We start from the raw sequence: 24,319 nt of genomic DNA, 5'->3' as shown, positions 1-24,319 counted from the left end.
TTAATCATAGTAGCAAAGTACTGACAACTTGTGTAAATTATCTGCTAAAGTCCAACAGCATCCAGGGGATTTGGCAAGAATTTAAAGGCACACACACAAACGCACACACAAATTTGCTCTTGTGTCCTTGTCTGCAGTGTTGTTATATATAGAGAGTGAAGTAGAAGGATGGCTCAGGACAGCCTGTTCTTACGACTCATGAAAAACTCAGGCGCAGAGGAGGAATCCCTCCTATTACGTTCCACACACAAACACAAAGTTGAATGCATACAGCTTTTTTTTTTTTTTTCCTATGTGGATCTTGTTTGGTTTTGCTCTTACTAAATATACTCTTGCTAAATATATCAGGAAGTAATAGTGATTTTTTTGTTTTTGTTTTTCACTTGTAAGGACTAGGATTTTATTTATTTTTTGTGCATGACGCCTGCTTTAACATGCATAGAACCTCTGTTGTGCATTTTACCAGGATGCCTCATTCACTAAGGTGTGCTGCAGCTGTTTTTATATATATATATATATATATATATATATATATATATATATATATATATATATATATATATATATATATATATATATATATATATATCATAGAGCAGCAGCATCGAGAGGTTAAAGACTTGGGGACTTCGAAGGAACAGGTCAGCAGAGTGAAAGGATGGATCAAAACTAAGTGGGGGAAAAAAATCACTGCCTGCAGTAATATCTCACTGCAGCTGTCTTGTGCAACCCTAAATCTCTTCAAATATTGAGAGCCTGGGGTACCTGCTGCAGCCTCCACAAGGGATTCCCTTTTGGCTTGCTGAATTTTGGTTTTACGCATGGGAGGATAATTAGGGTGGTTATGTAACGAGGGGAGGGGGTGAGGTGAGGTGAGAGGGTTTTGGACTGCAGTGCCCCTCTGGTTTATCTGCAGTGGGACAGGGAAGACGACGAGAAAAGGGGATGAAAAGTTGAGAAAAGAGTGTTGATGAAAAACACAAGGAAGATGAAGGAGATAAAAAAAAAAGTGGGTAAATCAGAGAAAATAGAAGGGAGGAAGGGAAGGAGGGGCAGACTGAAGGTTATATAAAACCATTAGGTTTCATAACAGATAGATATCCTCTCTGGTCAGAGAAGCTCCCTCATATTCCCCAGCAACCAGCGGGTTTAAATCAGGTACGCCCAGTAAATCCGGCGTCACCCGACAGTTTATCAGCGGCAGAATGTGACGGGAATGTTTTTACCTGCAGTCAGCAGAGAGACGATCCGCTGTGTCAGAGGAGAAGGTCTATGTTTAGGATCCTCACTCTGGAGACAGATCTTCATAAAAACATCAGAAAAAAACATGCAAACTTAATAATGTCAGAATGAAAATTTAGTAACAAAGTACATTTTGATGGAAACCCTCTAAACTGGAAATCCTAAATCATATTTTTTTTTTTTTGCCCCACCTAAACCATCCTCCATCTTTAATAGATCTAGTAAAAAAAAAATAAATAAAAATTGTTTTATAAATTGTTCAAAGTCGTCCATAATTCTGTGTAATCTCCAAAGTTTTCAACGGGATTTTAAGTTTCTAAATTTTCAGGTTTTCAGAACCTTTTCAGGTGGAACAAGCCCACAGCATCACAGATATTCCACCATACTTAACGGTATCTGTGAGGTTCCTTTTCATGCTTTGTATTTGGCCAAAGATGTTTGTAGTTTGTTGTGATTTTTTTTTTTTTTAAATTAGGATATTTTCCCTGTTAATATTTTGAATCTCCCTGACCTGACCCACAAGGAAATCTGTTTTATGTATTAAATTATTTTAAAATTTGATCTATTTTATAGGTATAGTAAGATTTAATGGAAAATTCTCTTTTCTAAATCGATCTGCTTGATTATATAACCTTTGCTCAGAATTAAAATAATGCAACTAAATAAATCAATCAAAACACAGTTGACAGAATCTGTATTGACCCGCAAACCTGTAATACAAAAACATGTTCTTGTGGCCGGTAATTACATGTTTTCCGTTTATAGTTTTCCAGATATATCTAAGGTCGTTGTGCGTCAGGGACTGACTAACTGTAGGAAATATCACTTTGCTTAGCTGCGGCTGACCGCCGCAACAACAAAGCCCTTTGCAGAGGCAGTGGCCTCACAGGCTGGTTAATGTTTTCTCAGATTGTTGCAGATAGTGACTGGAGAATCGTTTCCTGCACTTCCAACCAAAGATCGAGCCTCAATGACTCACTGTTGCCATAAAAACCAAAGTATGACCATAAAACACTGAGCTTCTTTGAAACAGACGGCTGGTCACCAGAAAAGTCACCTTTCTTTCAGAGGAATAGATTTAAACTCCGAAAATAGAAAGACTATTTTAATCAGATCACATGTAAAAGTCTAAACTGGAGGAATAAATGACCATTTAAATAACTCAACTTGTTTGTATACATTTTGAAGAGCAGTGATTGATTCGAGGATTATTTTCTGCCTGCAGTGCCCCCTGGTGGCCTCAGGAAGAAATAACCCGTAAGGTTTACAACAAATATCCATTTTCCTGCTCGTAAACCAACCTTGAGAGCAAAACGTTAGCTTGAAGCTTGATACATTTCAAATCAATGTTATTTGCTTCATATTGTAGTGGTCATAATATTATTGGAAACTGAGATGATGAGCAGTAAACTTATGTAAAAAGCAAAGGAAAAAATGTGGTCTTACCTGACCAGAATACATTCTTCCACGTTTGTTGCATTCCCATCATGATTTGTGGCGAACTACACGCTGGACTTCCTATGGCTTTCTTCCTGGCTCTCTCTCGTGGAGTTTAGGTTTTTGAAGTTCACGTCCAACACTTGTGCTGTTCACAGATTCTTCCACCAGAGCTGTTTTGTTGCAGCGCTGTCACACTGTTCCCATTTTAAAAGACGAGCTGCTCTGTTAAATGTTCACAGCTTGAACCATTGTTTGAAAATGTAACGTCGCTCTGAACTTCTCCACAACTTCATTCCTGACCTCTTTTGCTGCGTTTTCAATCTTCCACATTGGGTCGCCACAGAACAAACGGGTTTTAATGAGATTAAATTACACTCTCATGTCTACTAGTTACGTGACCTCTGAGGTAACTGATGGCACTGGTCTTTATTTAAGGGAATCACAATAAATAAAACCAAACTCAAATGGGCAGAATTTTCAGATATTAGTAAAACACTTGAAAGCATTTTTCTTTTCTGCTTCACAGTTAAGCCTTACTCAGTCTTTGTTAAACTTATATTTCGATAAAACACACTCATGTCTGTGGATGACAAAATATGTCCAACGTACAGCAACATATGTTATTCTTGAAATTAGTTTTACCTTCATTTTCTGGGGCAGAATTACTCTGAAGAGTAACTTAACATTGATTAAGTTTGTTTTTGAATACATCAAGTCATTTCGATGAATTCGCAACCTGTATCTATTTGTATGTGGAATAATTTTTTGTTATTTTGGTGTTTCAGTTATCAAGAAAACAATATTTGGTTTAGTTTAACGACTTTCCTTTGAAACCAATCGTAAATGTGTGAACAGCTCCCCCTTGTGGAGATAAGTGGTCAGCAACTTCACCACATGAACTCCGAACTCCAGCGGAAATGAGGTCAAATGTACACACCATTAACAAATTAAACCAGAACGATTTAGCAGTTTCTCTAGATTCAACAAAACACTAAACTTGTAACACCCACTGCAGCAGGGGCGGATCTACTGGGGTGGCAGTTGCCACCCCAAACGAGAGCCTTGCCACCCCTGTTGCCACCCCAGCTAGCGACAATTAATTCAATAAATAGCTATGGCAAATCGGACATTAAGCGCATGAAACTCTTTTTTTTCCGACAACATTGAATGCAACACAATGTAACCTGACACCCACTGCTAAGTAGCGGGAAGTGCGAGAGAAGGAGAGAGCGCGAGCAGCATTGATCGATATATACAGGTGCTGGTCATAAAATTAGAATATTGTGATAAAGTTCATTATTTTCCATAATGTCATGATAAAAATTAAATTGTCATATATTTTAGATTCATTGCACACCAACTGAAATATTTCAGGTCTTTTATTGTTTTAATTTTGATGATTTTGGCAAACAGCTCATGAAAACCCAAAATCCCTGTCTCAAAAAATTAGAATATTATGAAAAGGTTCTCTGAACGAGCAATAAAAATAATCATCTGAATCAACAAAGTAACTCTAAACACCTGAAAAAGATTCCTGAGGCCTTTAAAAACTCCCAGCCTGGTTCATTACTCAAAACCGCAATCATGGGTCAGACTGCTGACCTGACTGCTGTCCAGAAGGCCATCACTGACATCCTCAAGCAAGAGGGTGAGAAACAGAAAGAAATTTCTGAACGAATCGGCTGTTTGCAGAGTGTTATATCAAGGCACCTCAGTGGGAAGTCAGTAGGAAGGAAAAAGTGTGGCAGAAAACGCTGCACAACGAGAAGAGGTGACCGGACCCTGAGGAAGATTGTGGAGAAGGGCCGATTCCAGACCTTGGGGGAAGCAGTGGACTGAGTCTGGAGTAGAAACATCCAGAGCCACTGTGCACAGGCGTGTGCAGGAAATGGGCTACAGGTGCCGCATTCCCCAGGTCAAAGGTCAAGCCACTTTTGAACCAGAAACAGCGGCAGAAGCGCCTGACCTGGGCTACAGAGAAGCAGTACTTTGGACCACTGTTGTTCAGTGGTCCAAAGTACTTTTTTCGGATGAAAGCAAACTTTGCATGTCATTCGGAATTCGGAAAGTGCCAGACTCTGGAGGAAGACTGGGGAGAAGGAAATGCCAAAATGCCAGAAGTCCAGTGTCAAGTACCCACAGTCAGTGATTGTCTGGGTGCCATGTCAGCTGCTGGTGTTGGTCCACTGGGTTTTATCAAGGGCAGGATCAATGCAGCAGCTATCAGAAGATTTTGGAGCACTTCATGCTTCCATCTGCTGAAAAGTTTTATGGAGATGAAAATTTAATTTGGTCTGGAATCGGCCCTTCTCCACAATCTTCCTCAGGGTCCGGTCACCTCTTCTCGTTGTGCAGCGTTTTCTGCCACACTTTTTCCTTCCTACTGACTTCCCACTGAGGTGCCTTGATATAACACTCTGCAAACAGCCGATTCGTTCAGAAATTTCTTTCTGTTTCTCACCCTCTTGCTTGAGGATGTCAGTGATGGCCTTCTGGACAGCAGTCAGGTCAGCAGTCTGACCCATGATTGCGGTTTTGAGTAATGAACCAGGCTGGGAGTTTTTAAAGGCCTCAGGAATCTTTTTCAGGTGTTTAGAGTTACTTTGTTGATTCAGATGATTATTTTTATTGCTCGTTCAGAGAACCTTTTCATAATATTCTAATTTTTTGAGACAGGGATTTTGGGTTTTCATGAGCTGTTTGCCAAAATCATCAAAATTAAAACAATAAAAGACCTGAAATATTTCAGTTGGTGTGCAATGAATCTAAAATATATGACAATTTAATTTTTATCATGACATTATGGAAAATAATGAACTTTATCACAATATTCTAATTTTATGACCAGCACCTGTATGTTACTGGACTGGACATTACGTGATTTATCATAAGTCACACATGCGCCATTTCTGTCCATTGAGTCAGGAATATCGGTGGTCAGGAAAATACTACAATCACGCAAAGAATCAGAACAGCGGACGCAATGTTTAGCAGTTAATTCAACCATAGATAATGGTAATAAGGGCTTCAGATTTCACAGGTGAGGAAAACGTTTTAATTTAAAGAAAACATTGAACAAGTGAGCAATGGGTCAGTTATACTAGCCTAACTGTTAACCTGTTATTGACTTTGATAACCTTAATATGTGCTGCGCAGTTCGGTGTGTTTTGGTTCGTTAGCACTAAACAACCCGCCCACCAAGTCATCAGTAAAACAGCTGTTTAAATCAGCGAATCAACCACCGCGGTGTTCAGGCGAAAACTTATTAATAATCAGAATATAGACATTAAGCCTGACAATATAATGTAACAGACTGAATGTTCTGTTTTGGTGTTTTTGCTACTTTTTTGTGTGGGAAATGTTTGCTTTTGAGTGTTGATTCCCCTGATCGGTCATCTACGCTCTATCTGCTCTTTGAGCTGTTGTCTGTCGGTTGCCATGGCAACGGGTCTGCGTAAAGCCGACACACAGAGCGAGAAAAGGCAGAATAGAAGTTGTTGGAGCTATTTTTTCTTTATCCATTTGAATTTTGTTACTTTATTCTTAAATTTCTATTTTTTGTATTATTTACAGAGTTTATTTGTAGGTTGATAATTGTTGATTTTATTTATTTTTTTGTTTTCTTATTTTTCTTATTTATTTTTCTAAATTTAGACAGGAAGTAATGTGGGTCAGTCCACTTTCTATAAGCGCAGGGGCCTGGTGAAGGACCAGCAGGCGTTTGGGTTTGGGGCCAATGGTTTTTAACAGAGCAAGAGAGGTAGCATGAGAACAAATGAAATTTGATCTCTGTAATTGTTTGGTGAAAGAGTAAAATTAATCATCAAGATCAATCAATAAGTTTGGACATTAAACCTTCTTTTGCCTGTCTAGAAACTTGACCCCAGTGGCTCAGTAGTGGCTTGGTGGAACTTTTATTGGATGTTTGGCTTGGCAAACAATCAGAAATGGTTCTGTCTAGTTTGGTACTTCACCTGTTTGTCAGCTTTATTGTACCTTTATTGTGACTCACTGCAGCTGCTGCAATTCCTAAAAACAAGCGACAAAAACTGAGCTAATCCCCTGTGTTCGCAAAACGTGGTGATATTTATAACAGTCGTCAAACTACGGCTCCTACAGCATTTAAAATAAAACGATTGACCAATAGAAATAGAAATTCGCCCTTTCTTGCATCTTGACAGAACTAACAGAAACTAAACTGTTTATAGATTTGTATCATGGAGAATTTATCAAACATCAGTTTTCTAATCTTTATTTTAAGTCGTATTTAATAGATATATCTGATAACAAATGATGGTGCTACTAATATTTTCGTGACAGATTTCTCCTTGTCCTGTATTGGGATAAAATGGTTTTCTGGACACAATGAATCACATAGCGACCAATAGGCGCTATGCGCTATGTCCAGTAATGCATATAAATTAGCAGGAGTATGAAAGATGTAAAAATAATTAACTATACTATATTAAATTGTATTTAAGCCTCGGTGCTACATGAAGCTCATTTTGAAGCAAGTTAAAAACATTTTGTGTGTGTGTGTGTATATATATATATATATATATATATATATATATATATATATATATATATACTGCTCAAAAAAATTAAAGGGAACATTTCACTTTAATTTTGTGTGTGGCTCCAAATCCAGGCCTCCATTGGTTAATAAATTTGATTTCCATTGATGATTTTTGTGTGATTTTGTTGTCAGCACATTCAACTTTGTACAGAACATAGTATTCAATGAGAATATTTCATTCATTCAGATCTAGGATGTGTTATTTGAGTGTTCCCTTTATTTTTTTGAGCAGTGTATACACACTGCCACCCCTGAAAAAGTCCCTGCCACCCATAAATATTTTTTTAGATCCGCCCCTGCACTGCAGTCTGAAAACTACTCAGCATGTTTACAAGCATTTGTTCTGACCTGCTGCAGATGTGATTCATAACCAGACTACGCCTCTTTTATCACTCCGGTGGAATGTTTTGCCCAAAGGCCTCCAGTTCATTAAGGTTTGAAAGATAAGCAATTTTTTCTTTTTTTTTTTTTACAGAAAACGACCTGAGTTTTGCAAAAATTTGCAATGAGGGTGAATAATTTCAGGTGCAACTCTATGTGGGCTTTTTCAAAGAGACGCTAAACTTTAATGATTCACGCTGCACACCTTGAAAATAATAATTTAAAAAAAAAACAGAGGAGACTCCTCTTATTTACTCAACTCAGTTTATTTACAGCATGTTTGAAGAGCCATGTAAGCAAATGTACTCAAATCATCGACAGAATTGCTTCTTTCTTTTTTTTCCAGTACACATGGGGAGCTGGTTTCATCAGTTTGATCTCAAATTATTTCCATCTAGCTGCTCCAAAACCACTTCCTGCCATAAACTCCTGTTGGAAAACAATAAATTAAAGATTTATGGCCATCCTTTAGGGTTTAAGCTAGAGAAAACATAGCAGTTAGTAACTGGATGACAAATCTAAGTGACAACTAGAGGACAATAACCCTCCTCCCGACCCCCAACAAAAATGTATTTTACATGTTAAGTCCTAACCCAGATACTGAGGCAATAGTCTGTTGAGACACGAATCTGGCCACAGAAATCATCCCTCAGCCTCCCACGCTAGTAGATGTTGACAGCTTTCTTCCATCCAACACAAAATCCTGTAGGAATTGAGGAAATGTTTTATTTTGTAACATCACCTTTTCTTTCTGCCACCAAACTGACCTTATTCCCCCCTCTGGAGTCAAGTAAATGCACTTGCATAATCGTTACAGACAGTTGGAACATAAGCGTGCTGACTCAAAAAAAAAAAAAGAAAAAGAAAATGGACACCCATATGAACCAGTTTGTGTTGCTCTGATCAGCTTTGGTCTGATGAATGCCTTTATTTATTGTTCTTAAAATCAAAAGATGGACAGGCAGCTAAAGCAAAAGTCATTTTCAGCACTTCTAAACCTTCTTTATTTGCCGACTGAGATCATTCTAGACGTGTTGGGAAATGACTTTAAGCGTGTAAATGTTACTCTGCTCACCCTCCCCAAAGGGTCCAAAAATATTCCTGACACGAAAAGAAAAGAAAAAAAAACAACAAAGAAAAGAAAACAACGTTGCCTCTGGTTCTGTAATAACTTCCTTTCATTATCCAGCTTTTGCAGATGTTCAAATACCTGATTTGATCACAGAAACTCGAAAAAATGCATGGAGATAAAAAATGATAAATGCGCACGCAGATGATGTTTTATGTTCCAGAATAAAACTAATTTAATCGTAACGTGAACTGTTCTGAATTGAAGGACGATTTGTCTCACTTAGCTGAAAGAATGCGAGAGAACACAATTTTTTTTTTGTTAATTTGTTTAGATTTACCAACTTTTACTAAAATCTTTTATTAACCTCAAAATCCTCTTGCTTTTTAGGACATAAAATTCATATTCCCTCATTTCACTACTCCTAGAGGGAAAACAAACACTTTCCATCTGCTGCTTGAACAAAAAAAAAAAAAAAAAAAAAAAAAAAAAAAAAGACAAAGATCTGTTGACAAATGATGGGTTTGTTAAAAGAAAAAAACTTTAATGAATGAATATTTCTGCAAACGTACCAGTCTGTGACTAGCTCAGGACAGCATGTCGCATGTACTTTAAGACATGGGGAGGGTGTTGATGGTTGTCCATGCATTTAAATAGCAACACAGAAAAAAAAATTTAAAAAGAAAAACAAAAGGCTAACACACACTTAACGCGTCTTAAGAGAGGAAAATAAGTCACCCAGGGGTCTGCAGCAGTAATTCTCATCATTTCTTTCAAATATATTTGGACTTATTTCTTGTTTTGTTTTTTTTTTTGTTTTGTTTTTTTCTTTTGTATGTGTCCATTAAATTCAAAGGTTGACAGTATAGGAGTACATTTTGTGGATCACATTCAGACGCCTCTTCTCGGTTCCTCTATACTTCAGTGTTGCTCGCGTAGAGCCTGGTCCATGTTCGGGCTGCAGGAGGGGAGAGGAGGGGAGGGGAGAGAAACAGGAAGCTTGTGATGTCGAGCAAAGGCGGTGAAACGATTGTTGGACCGATCTGCATCATCTGTAAGTGCTCCAGAATAATGAGGATTATTTATAGAAAGCCTCGAGACTGTAGAGTTGCTAGGGACTGGACTGCTACACTCCGACTTCAAATTAAATATAAAGTGAAGCTCTTCTGAGAGAGAATTAAAAACCCATTTAATCTTGGAACGGGCAGCGGTTTTACTCCGCGTGGAAACGGAGCTAAGTCGTTCTGCGCTCGTGCTGCTCGGCTCAGCCGGCCTTCGGTAGCTCCTCTGTTGGAGCTCGTAAAAACGGCCTCCGAGATAAGGCCGTAAGATTTAACGGCGCAGATGTGGTTCACTGACATTTCTAAGGAAGCGAAACTGATGACGGAGCAGACCTTTGGTAATAAACCATAATAAATGACAAAACACCATAAAAATAAAAGAAAAAGTTAGGAGCGAGCAAACTGAGTATTTTCCGGATATATTTGCGCACAAGATGCTGTGTTAAGGGTTTTATTATAAAATAAAAGTACAGATGCACTGATCAGGACTTTCTGGTTTTTGATTTGCTGATGACATCATCAACGACCAATCCGGTAATATTTCATGAGATTATATTTTTGACAACTATGACAAATGACAGCAAATGTGACCAAATATATCATAAACATAAAGAGCATAAATGCCTAGCGCTTATACAGTCAGGTTTGACTTTTTTGCAGTCCACTGCAACAAGAATATTGTGAAATTGTGATAGATTCGCAATGTACACTGATGTTTTTAAAGTTTTTTCCCAGGCAGAAGTTGTCTAATCACTTTCTAGGATTCTGCCAACAGGAGTTTCTTAAAATAAAATCCTCAGTCTAAAATGAGGTTAGACAAGTTGTCTCTCTGGCATGTTTCCAGCTTTTTAACTTTCAGACTGACGTCTGACTGATTAGCACGTCTTATGTGGTCATGTGCACCCAGGTCAATCATCTAAATGAAACCAAAACTTTTTGACGATTGTCAAAAACTTGTTCTGAAAATACAGGAATGTACGACGTAGAAAAACTCCTATAAAATAGGGCGAATAAATAATGTGAATAAATACAAGGGGTTGGACTCATGACTGCACTGAGAGCTATTTATATCCATTTCTTCGCTTAATCTCATAATATTTCAATTTTATTTTATATTCATATCTTTAGAGAGCTGTGTTTTCCCAGCTTTATTTTGTACTTTGCAGTAAAAAAAAAAAAAAAAAAAGAGGCAAACTTGCTTTTTCTGAGACTGACACCAGAAGACTCCCATGTTTTGATCAATGAGCACATTATGCAAACTAATGCGCTTTAAGGTTTAATTTAAAAAGAAAAAAACAAAAACAACTAATAAACTGTGGTGTGAGTGAGAATAATTTCTTCATTTTATGTTGCATTCAAAATGGCTGCCTCTGTAAAACAACATGCAGCGCATTTTGATTCTTAAAAACGAAAAGTCTGATGGATTCATCTGTACATATAGTCAAGAGGCTGCAGGCTATTTGCATTTTCTGCCTCCAAACAACTCACAACATCCATCCATCATCTACACTCGCTCATCCTAACAAGGTTAGCCTAGCTCCAGCGCTAGTGGGAGAAAGGCAGGTACGCCCCGGAGGATTCAGGAATTCCTTTCACCTCCCCGTCTATTGTCTGCATTTGTCGTCTGATTATGTTAATGCTGTCCCTCCTACGAAGCCGCAGGCAGAGTTAGCGCCGGTTAGTGGTTCTACTGCAGCCTGTAAAACTATCGCAGAGCTTCGGGTGTGGGTGGAATTTCAAAGATCTGGAATTCAGCTAACATTTCCAGCCATCTGTCAAAGCATTTCTCCAACTGCGAGCCGGCGACAACCTGAAGGAGCTGCAGTGCGGTTTGGCTGCTCTCATCCCCTTGTTTTCGCATCAAATCGAATCAACACAGATAAATCTCAACACCGACCTGTCTCGATGGCATGGCTTTCGTTTTTCTTCCACTGCTCGGCGACGTCGTTTGCCAGGGGGTCGTCTGGGTTGGGAGCGCTTAATAATGCCTGGATAGATAGCAACACTGTGCGGATCTGCAGGGCTGGAGACCACTTGTCTGTTGGAAAAGGTGCAGAAGAGAGAACTATTGATAACGATGCAAAACATGCAAACCAAAGAAAACGGCCGACAGAAAGACGACACGGATCCGCTGGAGAGCAGAAGCCGGGCGAAGTTATTCCAATAGCAGGGAGAAGCAACGAATCGAGACGATGCATTTCAATACAAAACGGATACAACAGCAAAACACAATGTATTTTATTTGCAAGAACACATAGTGCATACTTATCAAATTAAAAAAAATTGTCTGATTTTCTAAATTAGTTACTTTTAAAACCTAATAAATGCACCGAGACCCACAAATCCAGTTTCTGTTAACATTTCGGGAACGTCCATCAGGTAGACGGCGTCATCTCTTCTGAAGAAAGTGTCCTCTAAACAATTAAAACTATTAGAACTACTTCAGTACGCCAGTTATATAATGTTGTGCAATTCACCCAATAAAAAGCAAATCCATTAAATTAAGTAATATTTTCAAACATTAATATTTATTGATGCTCTCATGAGACAGGCTGAATAAAATAGATCAAACACATTTATTATTATCCCAATAAAACTAAGCTGCATTTAGATTAAACACAGGTAGACTAATAATTAGTCTAGACTAATAATGTATTCAGATTAAATCAATGCTATAAATAAATGCTACACTCCATGCCGTTTTAAATAACAGAATTAAAATGGATGTTTCTCTTTAAGCTTTTAAATTCTACTTTGCTTTAGCGCATTGAAACGTAATATAAAAGAAAGTTTCACTTCCCAATTTAACTGGATTATTTGTTGCTTGAATTAAAGGCTCGGTTTTATGTGTAAATGCTGACGTTGATCTTAAAAGTTCAAACACACAGAGTGTCAAGTATTCCTTCAGACAACCGAACACAAAATATTATTAAAAGTTTTTTTCTTAATTTTTAATCAAAACTAATGACTTTAGACTGTCAGGTAGAAATTAGTTTTCTTTAGGTAAAAGCTACATGAAAAACATTCTAATGTTTAAGATGTAAACTCAGATTGCAGCAAATTTTTTTTTATTTTTATTAAAATACCTTGAGCTAATGTGAAGGAAAAGCAAATGAGAGACTCTCACCTTTCAAAATGTCTAAACATATTCTTCCCAGCTTGTCGACGTTGGGGTGATAGATTTTGGTCATGAATCGCACTTTGGGAGCTGCCATGGGATACTCTTCTGGAAGAAATAGTTCAAGTTTAAACGTGCCTCCCTCGAACGGAGAGTCCTGAGGCCCTGCGATGACCACATGGAAGTAGCGTGCGTTCCCCTCGTCGGGCGTAGCTGTGATCCCCGGGACGGGCTCTGCCATCAACCGCTGTGTCTCCTGCGTGTGATCGGGAAGACAGGCACGCACGCTTGTTGACTTTTATTAAAATAAACATGCAAAGTGTTTCTTTCAAGTAGGTGACAGATGACAAGAGTCTGCCTTCGACCGCGCACTTTGCGAGACTACATTCCAGGAGTTCGGCGTGGACACAACATGACTAATCACTAACTGATAGCTAATTTTACTAAAAGGCGTGCTTCTCTTTATCTTAAGAGTTTAGATTCTTGCATTCATCCATCTCCATTTTCTGTTACTCAGCTCTCTTGTCTCGTTTAATCTGTATTGGCTGCAAATCAAAAAGCGCCCACAGCAGTGTTTGGCTTTGCGACTAGAAGTGTGACGTAAAGGGCAGACAGAGACTCATTAAATCACACTGAAATTAATATTAGGAGCCGCTGCTGTTAAACCACAGCGATAGTGGGTGGTTTTACTTAGCAATAAAAAAAAAATGCAAATTACTTTTAGATCTTATATTTGGCTACCAAAGTTTTGATAAATAAGCAGCCTTTTTCATAAACTAATCTCATCTAGATCCCCAAAAAATCCAGTTTAATTATTTCAGAAACTAAAAAAAAAAAAAAAGGAAATATTTTTATGACTGACCAAGCAGGTGCAGGCTTAAGTACCATCAGATGAGTGGAAACTGATTATATCTGACTCAAACAAACGCCTCTGTTGTAAAGGTGAAAGAAAAAAAAAAGAAAAGCGGAACAACAAAAAAAACAGAAACCTGGAAGTGGTTTCACTTTGTCAACTTGACGGAGCAGGCAGAGAAAACCTGCCAAACCTGAGGCTCGGCGTGGCGGAAAAGGCTGATCGCGCTCACTGCCGGTGTTGTACCGAAAAAAAGCACCCTTGCTGACTGAAACACATTCTTAAAGGAAGTGGATATAAATGAGGCTGTCTGTTAATACATTTGATAAGCTTACTAAAGAAAGACGCGAGAATAGCCAACTTTCGTTCAATTTTTTAATGCGTATAATGAGCACTGAAATGCGCTTCCTGTGAGGGAGGGGGGTCTTAAAAGACAGGGGTGTTTTTTTTCGGCAAAACACTGGGCCAGGCCCAAAAAGAGGCTGCGGTGCGGCGAAGGGAGGAAACCGCAGAGCAACTGGACTCGCAATACACCATTTTCTTTTGATTCGTTCAATGACACAGAAGCAATGCCAGTACATTTTCTCAAATTAAGGCAATTTCAACGCTTCAGGACCGCACAAGGGCATAGTTTCACAGAAAGCGCCAGGCATGTGTAGGAACCAGAGGGGCTACCGCAGCTAGCCTAACTTGAACAGCGAATTCATTCATATGGCCACTGGGAGAAATTACAATAACTGGCACGTTAGTGAGATTAATTAGAAAAGAAATAAAGAACAAATAAAATTCTTCCGAGTTTCAGCACAAGCAGACGAGAATGGAGTAAACGGAAGTGGCAAACAAAACAGTTGCAGTGAAGCGAGTTAGCTCGACAGCTAGCAAGGCAGAGGCTAACTAAGCTAACGAGAGGCTACAAGCGACATGGTGTTAATTTATTTCCCAAATAATAACCGAGCGATTCCTAGAAAACTCTCACATCGTCTTATAAGCGTGCACACACACTAATCGTTGTCAGGTGTACCTTTATAATCCTACGAGGCAAACCGGCCATCTTGTGTTAGCAGTTATATTTGTAGCCGCTGACTCGCCCTGTCTTCAGGTTGGATTGAGCGAAGTGCCGGGGCGGGGACTGATAACTCACTCCTCCGGTACATTCAGATGATGACCTAACGACGTGTGGATCCAGCAGCATAGCTACACATTTAAAAAGTTCACATGGATTAATTAGATTAGAGTACTATTTAAAAGTTAATTTATGTCAGTAACTCTTTCACTAAGTGAAGTATATTATATAAACTGATTACACACACACTGATGTTTTCCAGCCTTTTTTATTCTGTAATTAGGATTTTCCACTTAGAGCTATGAAAACACATTTGAGATTAGAATATATCAGATCAATAAATTAATCAGTTTAGCACACGAATTAGGGGTTAATGAAAGTACCTGGTTAAAGGTTATTTTTCAAAAGGTTCTTTTGATCCGATAAACTCATATTCTAATCTACTGATTATAGCTTTGACTGGGCCATTCCAACATATATGCACTGGCTCCCAAATTTATTCAGGTCTTTTCTATCCTTTTCTTTCTCTTTTGTCTTCTGTGCCCCCAAGGCTTTGGAACTGAGATCATTTTGTTTCCTTCTTTCGAAGCAGGAAACTATTCCTTTCGTTTGAATTTGTTTTGAAGCACTTTGTTTTATCTTGAAAGGTATTATATGAATAAAGTTTGAATTACTTCTTTCTTAACTGCCAAGTTTTTTGTCAGGACAAAGACTGGATAAGGTATCATCCGTCTTTCCATTTTTTCTGACAGCTTCCCAGAACCTACAGAAAAAAAACAACATTCCAATAGCAGTATTGTGGCTTCTCCGTCGTGTTTCACAGTGAGGATTTGCATTTAGGTTCAAAAGTAACATTTTTGGTTTCATCTGACCACAGCAACTTCTTCATGAATGTGTTGCAAACTGTAAACAGTTCTTTCTTGACATTCCATAATGGCTATATTTTCTTTTAATTATAGTACATTATATATAGATAAGCATAATAAGGAAACTGCACAATCTGCACAAAATGCTAAATATAAATTGGGGTAAATGTTTGTTTTAAACATGTTTAGATTTTCAATCTTAATATACAAAACTGAAAAAAAAAAGTTTAGTCTCATCATCAAATTTTAAACAATTGTTTTGAAATTAGCACAAATCCAATGGGGAAAACAATCCCACATTACGATATTGATTTTGTTTAACTTTTTTTTTTTTTTTTACAGTTTTAAGTGTCTACAAACTTCAGTTTGTAATATAAATATGGAATAACATTTCTTACTGTGGGAAAACAAAAGAGCATGCCATTTAGATAAACAGCAACTAAGAACTCAAGTTCTTATGTTTAGACAAAGCAATACTTAAAATGTGAACCGTTATAAAACATGGCGCACAAAGATCCACGTTTATCTAACCAGCAGTGAGGAATATGCAGACAAAGGTTTCATAAAAAATATTTAGGAAAAAAAAACAAATCTTAGATCTATAAACTAATATGCACAAGCCAATTACATATGAATCCTTGAGTGTCTAAAGAAGGAAGTGTAAAACATTAGAACAATTTAAAAAAAGGTTTAAAAGTTCTATATGAGGTCAGTTTGATTTCTTTCACCAAACAAAATGATCAGGTTTTCCTGATCATTCTATATTTGTCTTGTTAGAATAAAATGTCTGGACTGCAGCTACTTTCTTTCAACAAATTTTTAATTCTTTTTCAAACCAGCATTATACATCAGTTGATGATGATGGGGGGGCAGGTAAAGGAAAACAGACTGAACATTCACCAGTTTATTATACAATGTTTTTACAAGTCAAACGTCAGTGTATGCATGTTGATCATCTGTCCTTAGGGGGTTTTTTATTGATGCGTCTCGAGACGTACCTGTGGACAGTGAAAAGGATTGCTTAGTATTTGCAAATAACAATCTCAATCTCAGATAGTAGAGAAATAAAAATGAGCTAGGCCTGGTCTATACAGTACACATATAAATAGGAACAGAACAGTGTTGTTAATGTGAGAAAAGTAGAAAAAAATTGGATGATCATCTGGTATAAAACACCGTTTTAGTTTTATCTTACACAAACTACAAAGAGCAAAAAGCATTTTTACTCTCGTCTTCAATGGGATTTTAAGCAATATTTCAACCAAAGTAACAAAACTGGGAAGAGGAGAAAAGATATATAGGTTTTCAGAAATGTGGTGTGTGTGTATTAAGCCCTCTTGAGTTTCTTGAGCTAACTTTAGCTGCAAATATTTCGCAGTGGGGCAGAACCTTTATCTTTTTCCCCCCCCACTCAAAATCTTAGCTCAGGACAGCTTTCCTGTCTCTCCTGTCGAAACGTAAACCCCAAAGCACAATGCCACCACCAACGTGTTTCACGGTGGAAATAACATCAGATTTCTTCCGTAAAGCATTTAAATAAAAACATCCATCATATTTGCTGCAACTCACATTGAGGCACCCCTCCGTGTTTGCTTGTCTCATAAAATCCCAATAAACCACAGTGAAGTTTGGTTGAAATGTAAAAACTCCAAGGTGTACAATACTTTTGTAAGACACTGCTTGTTTAAACGTTGTTGTATCTGTGTACTTACTGTCCTTTTGGATAAAAGCGGTGTTTGGTGGTGAAGAACATCTTGCTCAGCTCCTCTATAGTCGGCCCCTCTTTGCCGACCAGCACCTCTTTGCTGAGGTGGGCTTTCAAAACTTGATCGTGGGTTTCTGCTTGGTTGGTCAGAGGGTCTGGTCGCTCTATGGGCTGCAGAGGTACGCACACATGACAGGGTTTTTTTTATGCACACACTTATATAGCTTATCCTGTCGCACATATAGTGTGACATTGTGGTGTATGAACAACTTAATGAGTTTAAATAGTCAAAAAATAATGTTACACTTCTCTCTATGTGAAACTGTTTGGCCTGAGCACAGAGTAGGTGAGCTTACCTGAGTGAGCTCATATGGAACGTCAACAGCAGGATGGTAGCATACTATGGTTTTCCCATCAGACGTAACACCTATTTCCACCTCACTAAGTGATAGAAATTAAGAAGTTAATGTCCAAGATGTAGCTCAACAATTTAAGTATTTTGTTTTACTTCATGCAACTAAATTAAAATTTTGATTACGTTTTTTTTTTCTACAAAAATTATGCATATCTGACAGGATCAAATCTGTCAATTTTTAACTGAGAAATGGCTCCAGGATTGATCAAAACAAAATTTCTGCCAGTCTCAAAGCTTTAGGACACCACTGCCTAAAGTGTAATTAGACGTAGAGACACATTCAAAGTAACACACCAGTTATGGCCTTGAATTAATGAGGGATTAACACTGGACTTCTGTCGAAGTGGCACCAAACACGCTGCAAAGGGAAAAAAGCAGGGATGTAACTCGTCATCAGTACAATATCACGGTCCAGTGAAGATGTCAAAAACTACTTTAAACTGACTATAGGAGCACGTTATACATTTCCGAAAAAATAAGATAGTTATTATATTGAAAAGATAACGCATTAAAATATTTAATACAGTATTTAAATTAAAATATTTTCTATATTTCAGACAGAGAAACCTGTTAACATCGACGGTGTACTAAATACAAATGTTTTAGAGCTGAACAGACGTCAAGGTTAGCCTCACTGCTAGCCTTAGCAGCTATCGTCAGTGTTAAAGGCGCTTTAAATGGGAAACTCAGCAACTATAACACTGTTATGGGTTCGCTCTGAGTAAAAACCACACTTACTATGCACATTTCGAAGCGTAGCACCGTATAAAAGTCGAGATGCAGCGCTGTGCAGCTTGCACAAGTGACCCGACGCCATGCTCGGTTATTATGGAGTGTGCGTCAAAATAATAGTTCCGACTAAGCAATCCTATCAAAGGTTCCTCTATACTACCAACTAACTACCTGAAGAAATATCGACTTTATTTTTAAGTTAAAAATCTTAAAAGTTAAAAACGTTGCTTTCCCCAATAGCTTAAAGATGCTAGTCTGGACCTTAAGTACAGGTACTTTGGTAATAAACAACTTAGATACTATGAAGTATGCTTCTATGTTTTCATGGAATCTTACTAAAATGTTGATAGACCAACCCAAAGTCATAATCGTAAAATACCAGTGTCTTTGGTACTTCAGTGGAAATGATTGTATTCTTCCACTATATTGCAACAAAATGTATCCAAAACCCACTTCTATTCATTATAGCCCACAGTGACAGTTTTTAATTGCTTTAAACAGATTTAAATGGCGCTAATGTTATTTATGAACAGGAACCAAAACCTCAGCAAAAAAAGATGCTAAATATATAGTGCATGCAACCAGAAGCCATAGAGCCATATCTCTAAGCAATTTATAGTATATTTGATCTACTTTAAACAAAATGTTCGTTTTACAACTGAACGCCAAAAAAAGACCAATAAGAACAAAAAAAAATACCAATTATATTAGGACCCACATTAAAAAAAATCAGAATCAACAGCAACAAATCTGGTAACTTTACATTTGTAATTACTATAAAACACTTTAACCGATTTATTTTGTGTGAACAGGTAAATCAGTCCTACTACTCTTAATATTGAGTTGTACTTGTAATGCACAGAGAGAGGCATTCGGACAAAGATCTGAGAAAATGAGTACGTTGTGTACTGGCACAGTTATAAAACAAAAGCATTTCTGCCTCCATCAGATAATCTCATCTAATTATTGTGATTTTCATTTTATTAACAAGTTTGTGTTCCAGTCTTTTTAGACACATGTTGGTCAGTCTTTATTAAATACTGAGTTGAAATTAATCTAGTTCTGCCCTTCTCGCAGCAAGGCACAACAGGGAAGCCTGCTGGGTTTCCATGGCAATCCAACTAATTTATGATTACAGACAATCCAGAAGATCACTAGGAGACTTCCATGTCTGCTGTGGCTGCAGACGATGAAGCCTGGCTTCCCGGGTTCACCGTCATGCGCTCTCGGCTGCCGAACACCTCGCTCACTAAAAGCAAACGGCAAAAGAGGAAGTTGTATGACAAGAGTTAAGAAAGTTATAGGAAAAGAAAAACTCAGAGGGATTAGACGTACCAGCTGCAACGTCACTGATGTCCCAAATCCGCAAGCCGTCCTTCTGTCCTCCGAAGGCGTAGACGAAGGGCAGATCAGGGCAGCACGAAGCACAGAACAGCACCCCCTGTTCACACCACCAAATAAATCTTATTTTACCACCCAAAAACCTAAAAGATATTCAACAGCTACGGCTCTATCTAAAACTATTCAACCCTCGACTGCAAAATAGCATGTGCAACTTCTCACCATTTTCATGTCTCGAGAGTGCACCAGGCTGGGCTTGTTGCTTAAAATGTCCCAAATCTTTACGTGTTTGTCAGCAGACGACGTGACGAGACATCCTTTGATCTGGCTGCTGAGGTCTAAACCTGCAAAGGTTCAAGAAAAACGTCATCTCGTTCCGCCGTAAGCGTCACAGGCAGACAAGACGAAAAAGTTTTCCGTCAGCATCTGACAAACCTGACACTTCTTCGTCGTGTGCCTTTAGCGTGAACAATGGTTTATCAGTGCGGGCATCTAGACAGTAGACGAAACCGTCCTCCGTGCTGGCCTGAAATACACACACACAGAGAGAGAGAGATAAATACTAACAGACAAATACTGCAGCAAGTTACTGTAAATGAGTATGCTTGAAGTTCTGAGTATTCACCAGGAAGTTGAAGGGTGAAAAGTGGTTCCAGACCAGCCGCTCCACTTGCCCACTAAACCTCCAGGTTCTGAAGCTGCTGTCTGGATTCCGGCAGTCGTAAAGGACGGCTGTCCTAAAGACGAAACCACGACGTTAATGCCAAACCATTACAAAGATCTGTCGGCAAAGACGCGGTGAACATCACGCTTACTTGTCGTACGATCCAGATATCAAGGTCTGTGCCTCGAAGGGATGAAATCTTAACGTCTGGACCTGGAACATAAGAAGTCGGTTGTTTAACAGCGGATAACGGCTGCCCACTCTGAGAAAGCAAATCCTGAACATTTCAGCTTGGCAGGTTACCTTGTCTGTATGCTTCCGCAGAGTTGTGGCCGGCTTGCCTTGAGCCAGGTCCCACAGGACGACCGTGTCGTCTGCAGATCCACTGGCCAGCACGTTCCTTAAAAGGAGCAAATGTTGGAAATAAAACATGTAAATCATATCGGGTTGATTATTGCAGACAGACAGGTGAGGGACGGACAGGTGATTTAAACAGCAGTCTGGAAATACCATTGTTTTTCTTTGCTTTGATGTCATCTCTCATGCTCACCCAGACCTAGTAAATGTTTTAAGACTTTTCCAAAACTAAGATTGGAGTACAAATCACTGACCTGACCAGCTTGTTCCAGGATAAATCCAACACTGCATCTGTGTGTCCCTCCACAGGCTCCGCTGCTGCACCCTGCCGCACAGCACGCAGTGATACGTTCAAAAACTTTTGCCACCAAAACAAGCTTTTAATAAGTTATTACGCCACAATGACGGCAACAAAATATGAAATGAATCCTCCTCGGCATGAGCGGCTAGTTGTGTGACGTCAATAGGGATTTTTGCACCTTTTTGCTTTTCTTTTTCTTCTTGGTGGCCTTTTTGCTCCCGAGGGAGAAGACTGGCTCCAAACAGTCCACCACATCCAGATCCCACACGTCTATCTGTGGAGTCATGTTGCCCACGGCGACGTAGTTAGCTGCAGAGTGGACGCACAAGGAACATTGTTTTGATTTCTTTTTATGATAGCTTGAAACATGACTTATCAAATAACTGGAGAGTTGTTGTTTTTTTAATTATTATTATTCTTGACTGAAAGCTTCGTTACCTCGTCCTTCCTGTGGGTTGGGGTCGAAGTCCAGCCATTCCACACACAACGGATAGGCTGGCAGCAGGATGTCATGATGGACATACATGGATTCCTCCTCCGAGTTATAAACTGGGAAGTTACACAACATGTTTATAAATGCTCTTTCGTCAAAAAAAAAACGAAAAAAAGAATGCACTTAACTTCAATTATGAAATATTAAAACAGGGTTCCTACACACTTCCAGAGTCGCGATTCTGATTCATTTGATCAGATAAGTGATCGTGCAATAACAGATTGTTCCAGTTTTCCAATCATCAAACACACTTATCATAATAAAAAAGGCTATATTTACTATAGATCTCTAAGTTGCAGCAGTCCTTCTCCGTTTTGCCAGCCAGGATGAGGTTGTCAGTGGGTTTGATTTGGAAGTCTTCTCGCTCATACTGGTCCTAGACGGTGGGGTGAGCAAACAGAACTACACAGGTGGGACATTATTTGGGACAAATAAGAGCCGACAGGCCCAATCTGAGCAGATACTCACTGTGTCTTTGATGGTGATGTAGGGATCCTCGTCATTAGAGCTGAACACTGTGAGCCCGGCTAGACTGTCGCCAAGGTTAGCGGTGGCTGAATTGGATTCAGTGAAATGTTTTAAATATCCTTGAATTTTTCTACATTTTGTAAAGTTATAAACAAAAAAGCAACTGCATTTTGTTGGTATTGTATGTGATAGGCCAATACAAAATAGCATAGGTGTGAAGGGGAAGGGAAATAACATAAATACAGAATCAACTGTATTAGTAATTGCCTGTCTGTATGTTGGTAAAGTATTTGCTTGATGGTGAATGTACTAACAATTATTTAGCTCTAATTTTACATTTAATGAGTTTTTTAATAATATCATTTTGTAGAATCTGCATGCATTTATTTTTAGCTGTATACTTTTTTAGATTATATATGTGATAAATTTATTTAATTTTTTTATTATTACCAATTTTCTACTCTATTATTCCGCTTCCTTCCCCACCATGATGCTATCTCCGCAATATTTCAATGAATACTACTTTCTGCTTAGGCGATGTGCTATATAATTTTGTACTTCAAACTGGGTTTTAGTAAGGGGTATCAGAATAAATGGGGGGAATGCGGATGCAGGTCAGACTTTTTTTGGAAACCTTTGGAAAACATTTTTCTAACGTCCTTCCACTTCACAATTGAAGGCTACTTTGTTCTTGTCTCTAAAATATGATGCATTAGAAACACAACTAGAAGCATAAAAAAAAACTTTTAAGATTGTGTAAATATTTTTGCAAAATATTTTATTTGGTGCTTAGAAGAGGAGTAACAAATGAAAACACAAACCCTCTGCCGTTTACCTGCATCCTCCTCATCATACTTGTCCAGCCCATATTCCGCCAGTTCATCGTCTTCCTCCTCTTCATCATTCCCAGTCTTTAGAACCAAGTCATCATCATCTTCTACTGTTTCTCCAGATGGATCGTCATCACGTGGAATACCTTCATCTTCCTCATCATCTTCATCTGCTACGTCCCTGGGTTCAATGACAAGAAGGGCATTTATCGCTGGCCATCAAAATCTAATCAGTGTTTGTCTTCGCATTTGCAGCGATTACCCCAGATCTTCTCTAGCTTCGGTAATGATGCGTTGAAGCTCCTCTTGACTCAGCTCGACCTGAGAGAACATAAAACAGAAACCTTTTTGTACACGTGATAAATAAAGGTGAGATACAAATGTATATTTAATTTCAAGTGATTCTGATATGTGATATTTGTTGAAGTCCTGCTGGAGGACAAAGTATGCCGTCTGTTAGTCTATGCATTTCTTTTAGACAGACTGAAGTTTTAAAATGTCAGTAAAAGCACCTAAAGTATGATCACGAAGGCTTTAAAGTGCCGTGTTGACAGATTTCTTCAGTATGTTTACGTTCCCTACCTTGTCAGGGGTTTCCTTGGCAACGCCACGTTTCACCCACCCGACACACGTAATCTGGGAGCTCATAATGTAAAAATACTTGTAGACCAACAGCAGTAAATATAATAAAATGTGCGTTGTTTTTTCTTTTACCCCCTCTCAAACTGTTTCACCTCAGGCATGCACACAGTGGTACATGTGAGCAATTAGGACCGCTCCTACTTAGGGCGTTCAAAAAGCTGCCTGACTAAAATTCCGTCAAAGACTCAGAAAAGGACCGAATTACTTACGAAATGCCTTACAAAAAGCTGAAGTAAAATTTTCAAGCCTGTCAAAAATCAGAAAGTAAAACTGGATTTCATAATTTAGCGAATCTCGGGCGTCAACACATACTGGAACTCCATCGGCGGCTATGTGAGAAAAGGGTGTTGTATTTAATCTTGTCATCAAGCTGAATACACCGAAGATGGATCTGTGAATACACCGAAGATGGATATGTAAACGGGAAAACTAAAGGGAGCACAACACTGTGCTTGGGTTTAGGGCGTAGTATTTATATCTATGGTTTAGAAACCGTCAAGTTGCCATTTCCCACTAAAACGTTAAAAACTTTAATAACTTGGACTTAAAAATCTATAACCTCCTCTTACGGCAGTGTAACTATTAACTTAGAAGCGCGTATGCTAAAAAAAAAAATCTTGGAGAAGTTGTTGAACTTTTCCTTTTTTTTACTTTTTTTGTAGATGGTAGCTAACAAGCTATCTGCTTTTGATATTCTTA

The 24,319-nt window shown here is 38.5% G+C and overlaps 3 protein-coding genes across 3 annotated transcripts; all 3 read right to left on the bottom strand.

Annotated features, from left to right (window-relative positions):
- Positions 1 to 7,889: 7,889 nt before the first annotated feature.
- On the bottom strand, positions 7,890 to 14,887 carry ube2nb (ubiquitin-conjugating enzyme E2Nb). Its single transcript, XM_014989681.2, has 4 exons — positions 14,765 to 14,887; positions 12,900 to 13,146; positions 11,670 to 11,810; positions 7,890 to 9,669 (listed from the first exon to the last, which is right to left on the bottom strand). The coding sequence occupies exons 1-4, from the start codon at positions 14,792 to 14,794 to the stop codon at positions 9,626 to 9,628; spliced, it is 462 nt and encodes a 153-aa protein (XP_014845167.1). The 5' UTR covers positions 14,795 to 14,887; the 3' UTR covers positions 7,890 to 9,625.
- A 1,587-nt stretch (positions 14,888 to 16,474) lies between these two features.
- Positions 16,475 to 18,668, bottom strand: mrpl42 (mitochondrial ribosomal protein L42). Its single transcript, XM_014989682.2, has 5 exons — positions 18,531 to 18,668; positions 18,087 to 18,150; positions 17,734 to 17,818; positions 17,385 to 17,548; positions 16,475 to 16,670 (listed from the first exon to the last, which is right to left on the bottom strand). The coding sequence occupies exons 1-5, from the start codon at positions 18,607 to 18,609 to the stop codon at positions 16,625 to 16,627; spliced, it is 438 nt and encodes a 145-aa protein (XP_014845168.1). The 5' UTR covers positions 18,610 to 18,668; the 3' UTR covers positions 16,475 to 16,624.
- A 309-nt stretch (positions 18,669 to 18,977) lies between these two features.
- pwp1 (PWP1 homolog, endonuclein) lies at positions 18,978 to 23,756 on the bottom strand. Its single transcript, XM_014989680.2, has 15 exons — positions 23,561 to 23,756; positions 23,241 to 23,299; positions 22,984 to 23,159; positions 22,149 to 22,234; positions 21,960 to 22,056; positions 21,626 to 21,736; positions 21,366 to 21,496; positions 21,141 to 21,211; positions 20,833 to 20,929; positions 20,681 to 20,742; positions 20,491 to 20,602; positions 20,301 to 20,391; positions 20,088 to 20,209; positions 19,860 to 19,965; positions 18,978 to 19,773 (listed from the first exon to the last, which is right to left on the bottom strand). Exons 1-15 carry the CDS (start codon positions 23,624 to 23,626, stop codon positions 19,679 to 19,681), a joined length of 1,482 nt encoding a protein of 493 aa, XP_014845166.2. The 5' UTR covers positions 23,627 to 23,756; the 3' UTR covers positions 18,978 to 19,678.
- Between the last annotated feature and the right edge of the window lie 563 nt (positions 23,757 to 24,319).

This window comes from Poecilia mexicana, unplaced genomic scaffold, assembly GCF_051168715.1.
Source record: "Poecilia mexicana isolate PSO_F unplaced genomic scaffold, ASM5116871v1 scaffold_23, whole genome shotgun sequence".
In the NCBI taxonomy this organism is placed as follows: domain Eukaryota; kingdom Metazoa; phylum Chordata; class Actinopteri; order Cyprinodontiformes; family Poeciliidae; genus Poecilia; species Poecilia mexicana.
This window is presented reverse-complemented; position numbering and strand designations above follow the sequence as displayed.

Bases quoted from the DNA above. Each gene is read 5' to 3' on its own strand.
- ube2nb (XM_014989681.2), bottom strand. From the start codon at position 14,794: ATGGCCGGTTTGCCTCGTAGGATTATAAAG. The intron at 11,811-12,899 runs GTGAGAGTCTCT...CTTTTCCAACAG, and splicing joins ATGTTTAGACATTTTGAAAG to ACAAGTGGTCTCCAGCCCTG. The intron at 9,670-11,669 runs GTCGGTGTTGAG...CCCCTCCTGCAG, and splicing joins AAGCCATGCCATCGAGACAG to CCCGAACATGGACCAGGCTC.
- mrpl42 (XM_014989682.2), bottom strand. From the start codon at position 18,609: ATGGCGTCGGGTCACTTGTGCAAGCTGCACAGCGCTGCATCTCGACTT. The intron at 17,819-18,086 runs GTGTGTTACTTT...TCTATCACTTAG, and splicing joins TTAATTCAAGGCCATAACTG to TGAGGTGGAAATAGGTGTTA. The intron at 16,671-17,384 runs GTAAGTACACAG...CACTGTCCACAG, and splicing joins CGCTTTTATCCAAAAGGACA to GTACGTCTCGAGACGCATCA.
- pwp1 (XM_014989680.2), bottom strand. From the start codon at position 23,626: ATGAGCTCCCAGATTACGTGTGTCGGGTGGGTGAAACGTGGCGTTGCC. The intron at 21,737-21,959 runs GTAAATATAGCC...GTAACTTCCCAG, and splicing joins CTGCAACTTAGAGATCTATA to TTTATAACTCGGAGGAGGAA. The intron at 19,774-19,859 runs GTACGTCTAATC...GTTTGCTTTTAG, and splicing joins CATCAGTGACGTTGCAGCTG to TGAGCGAGGTGTTCGGCAGC.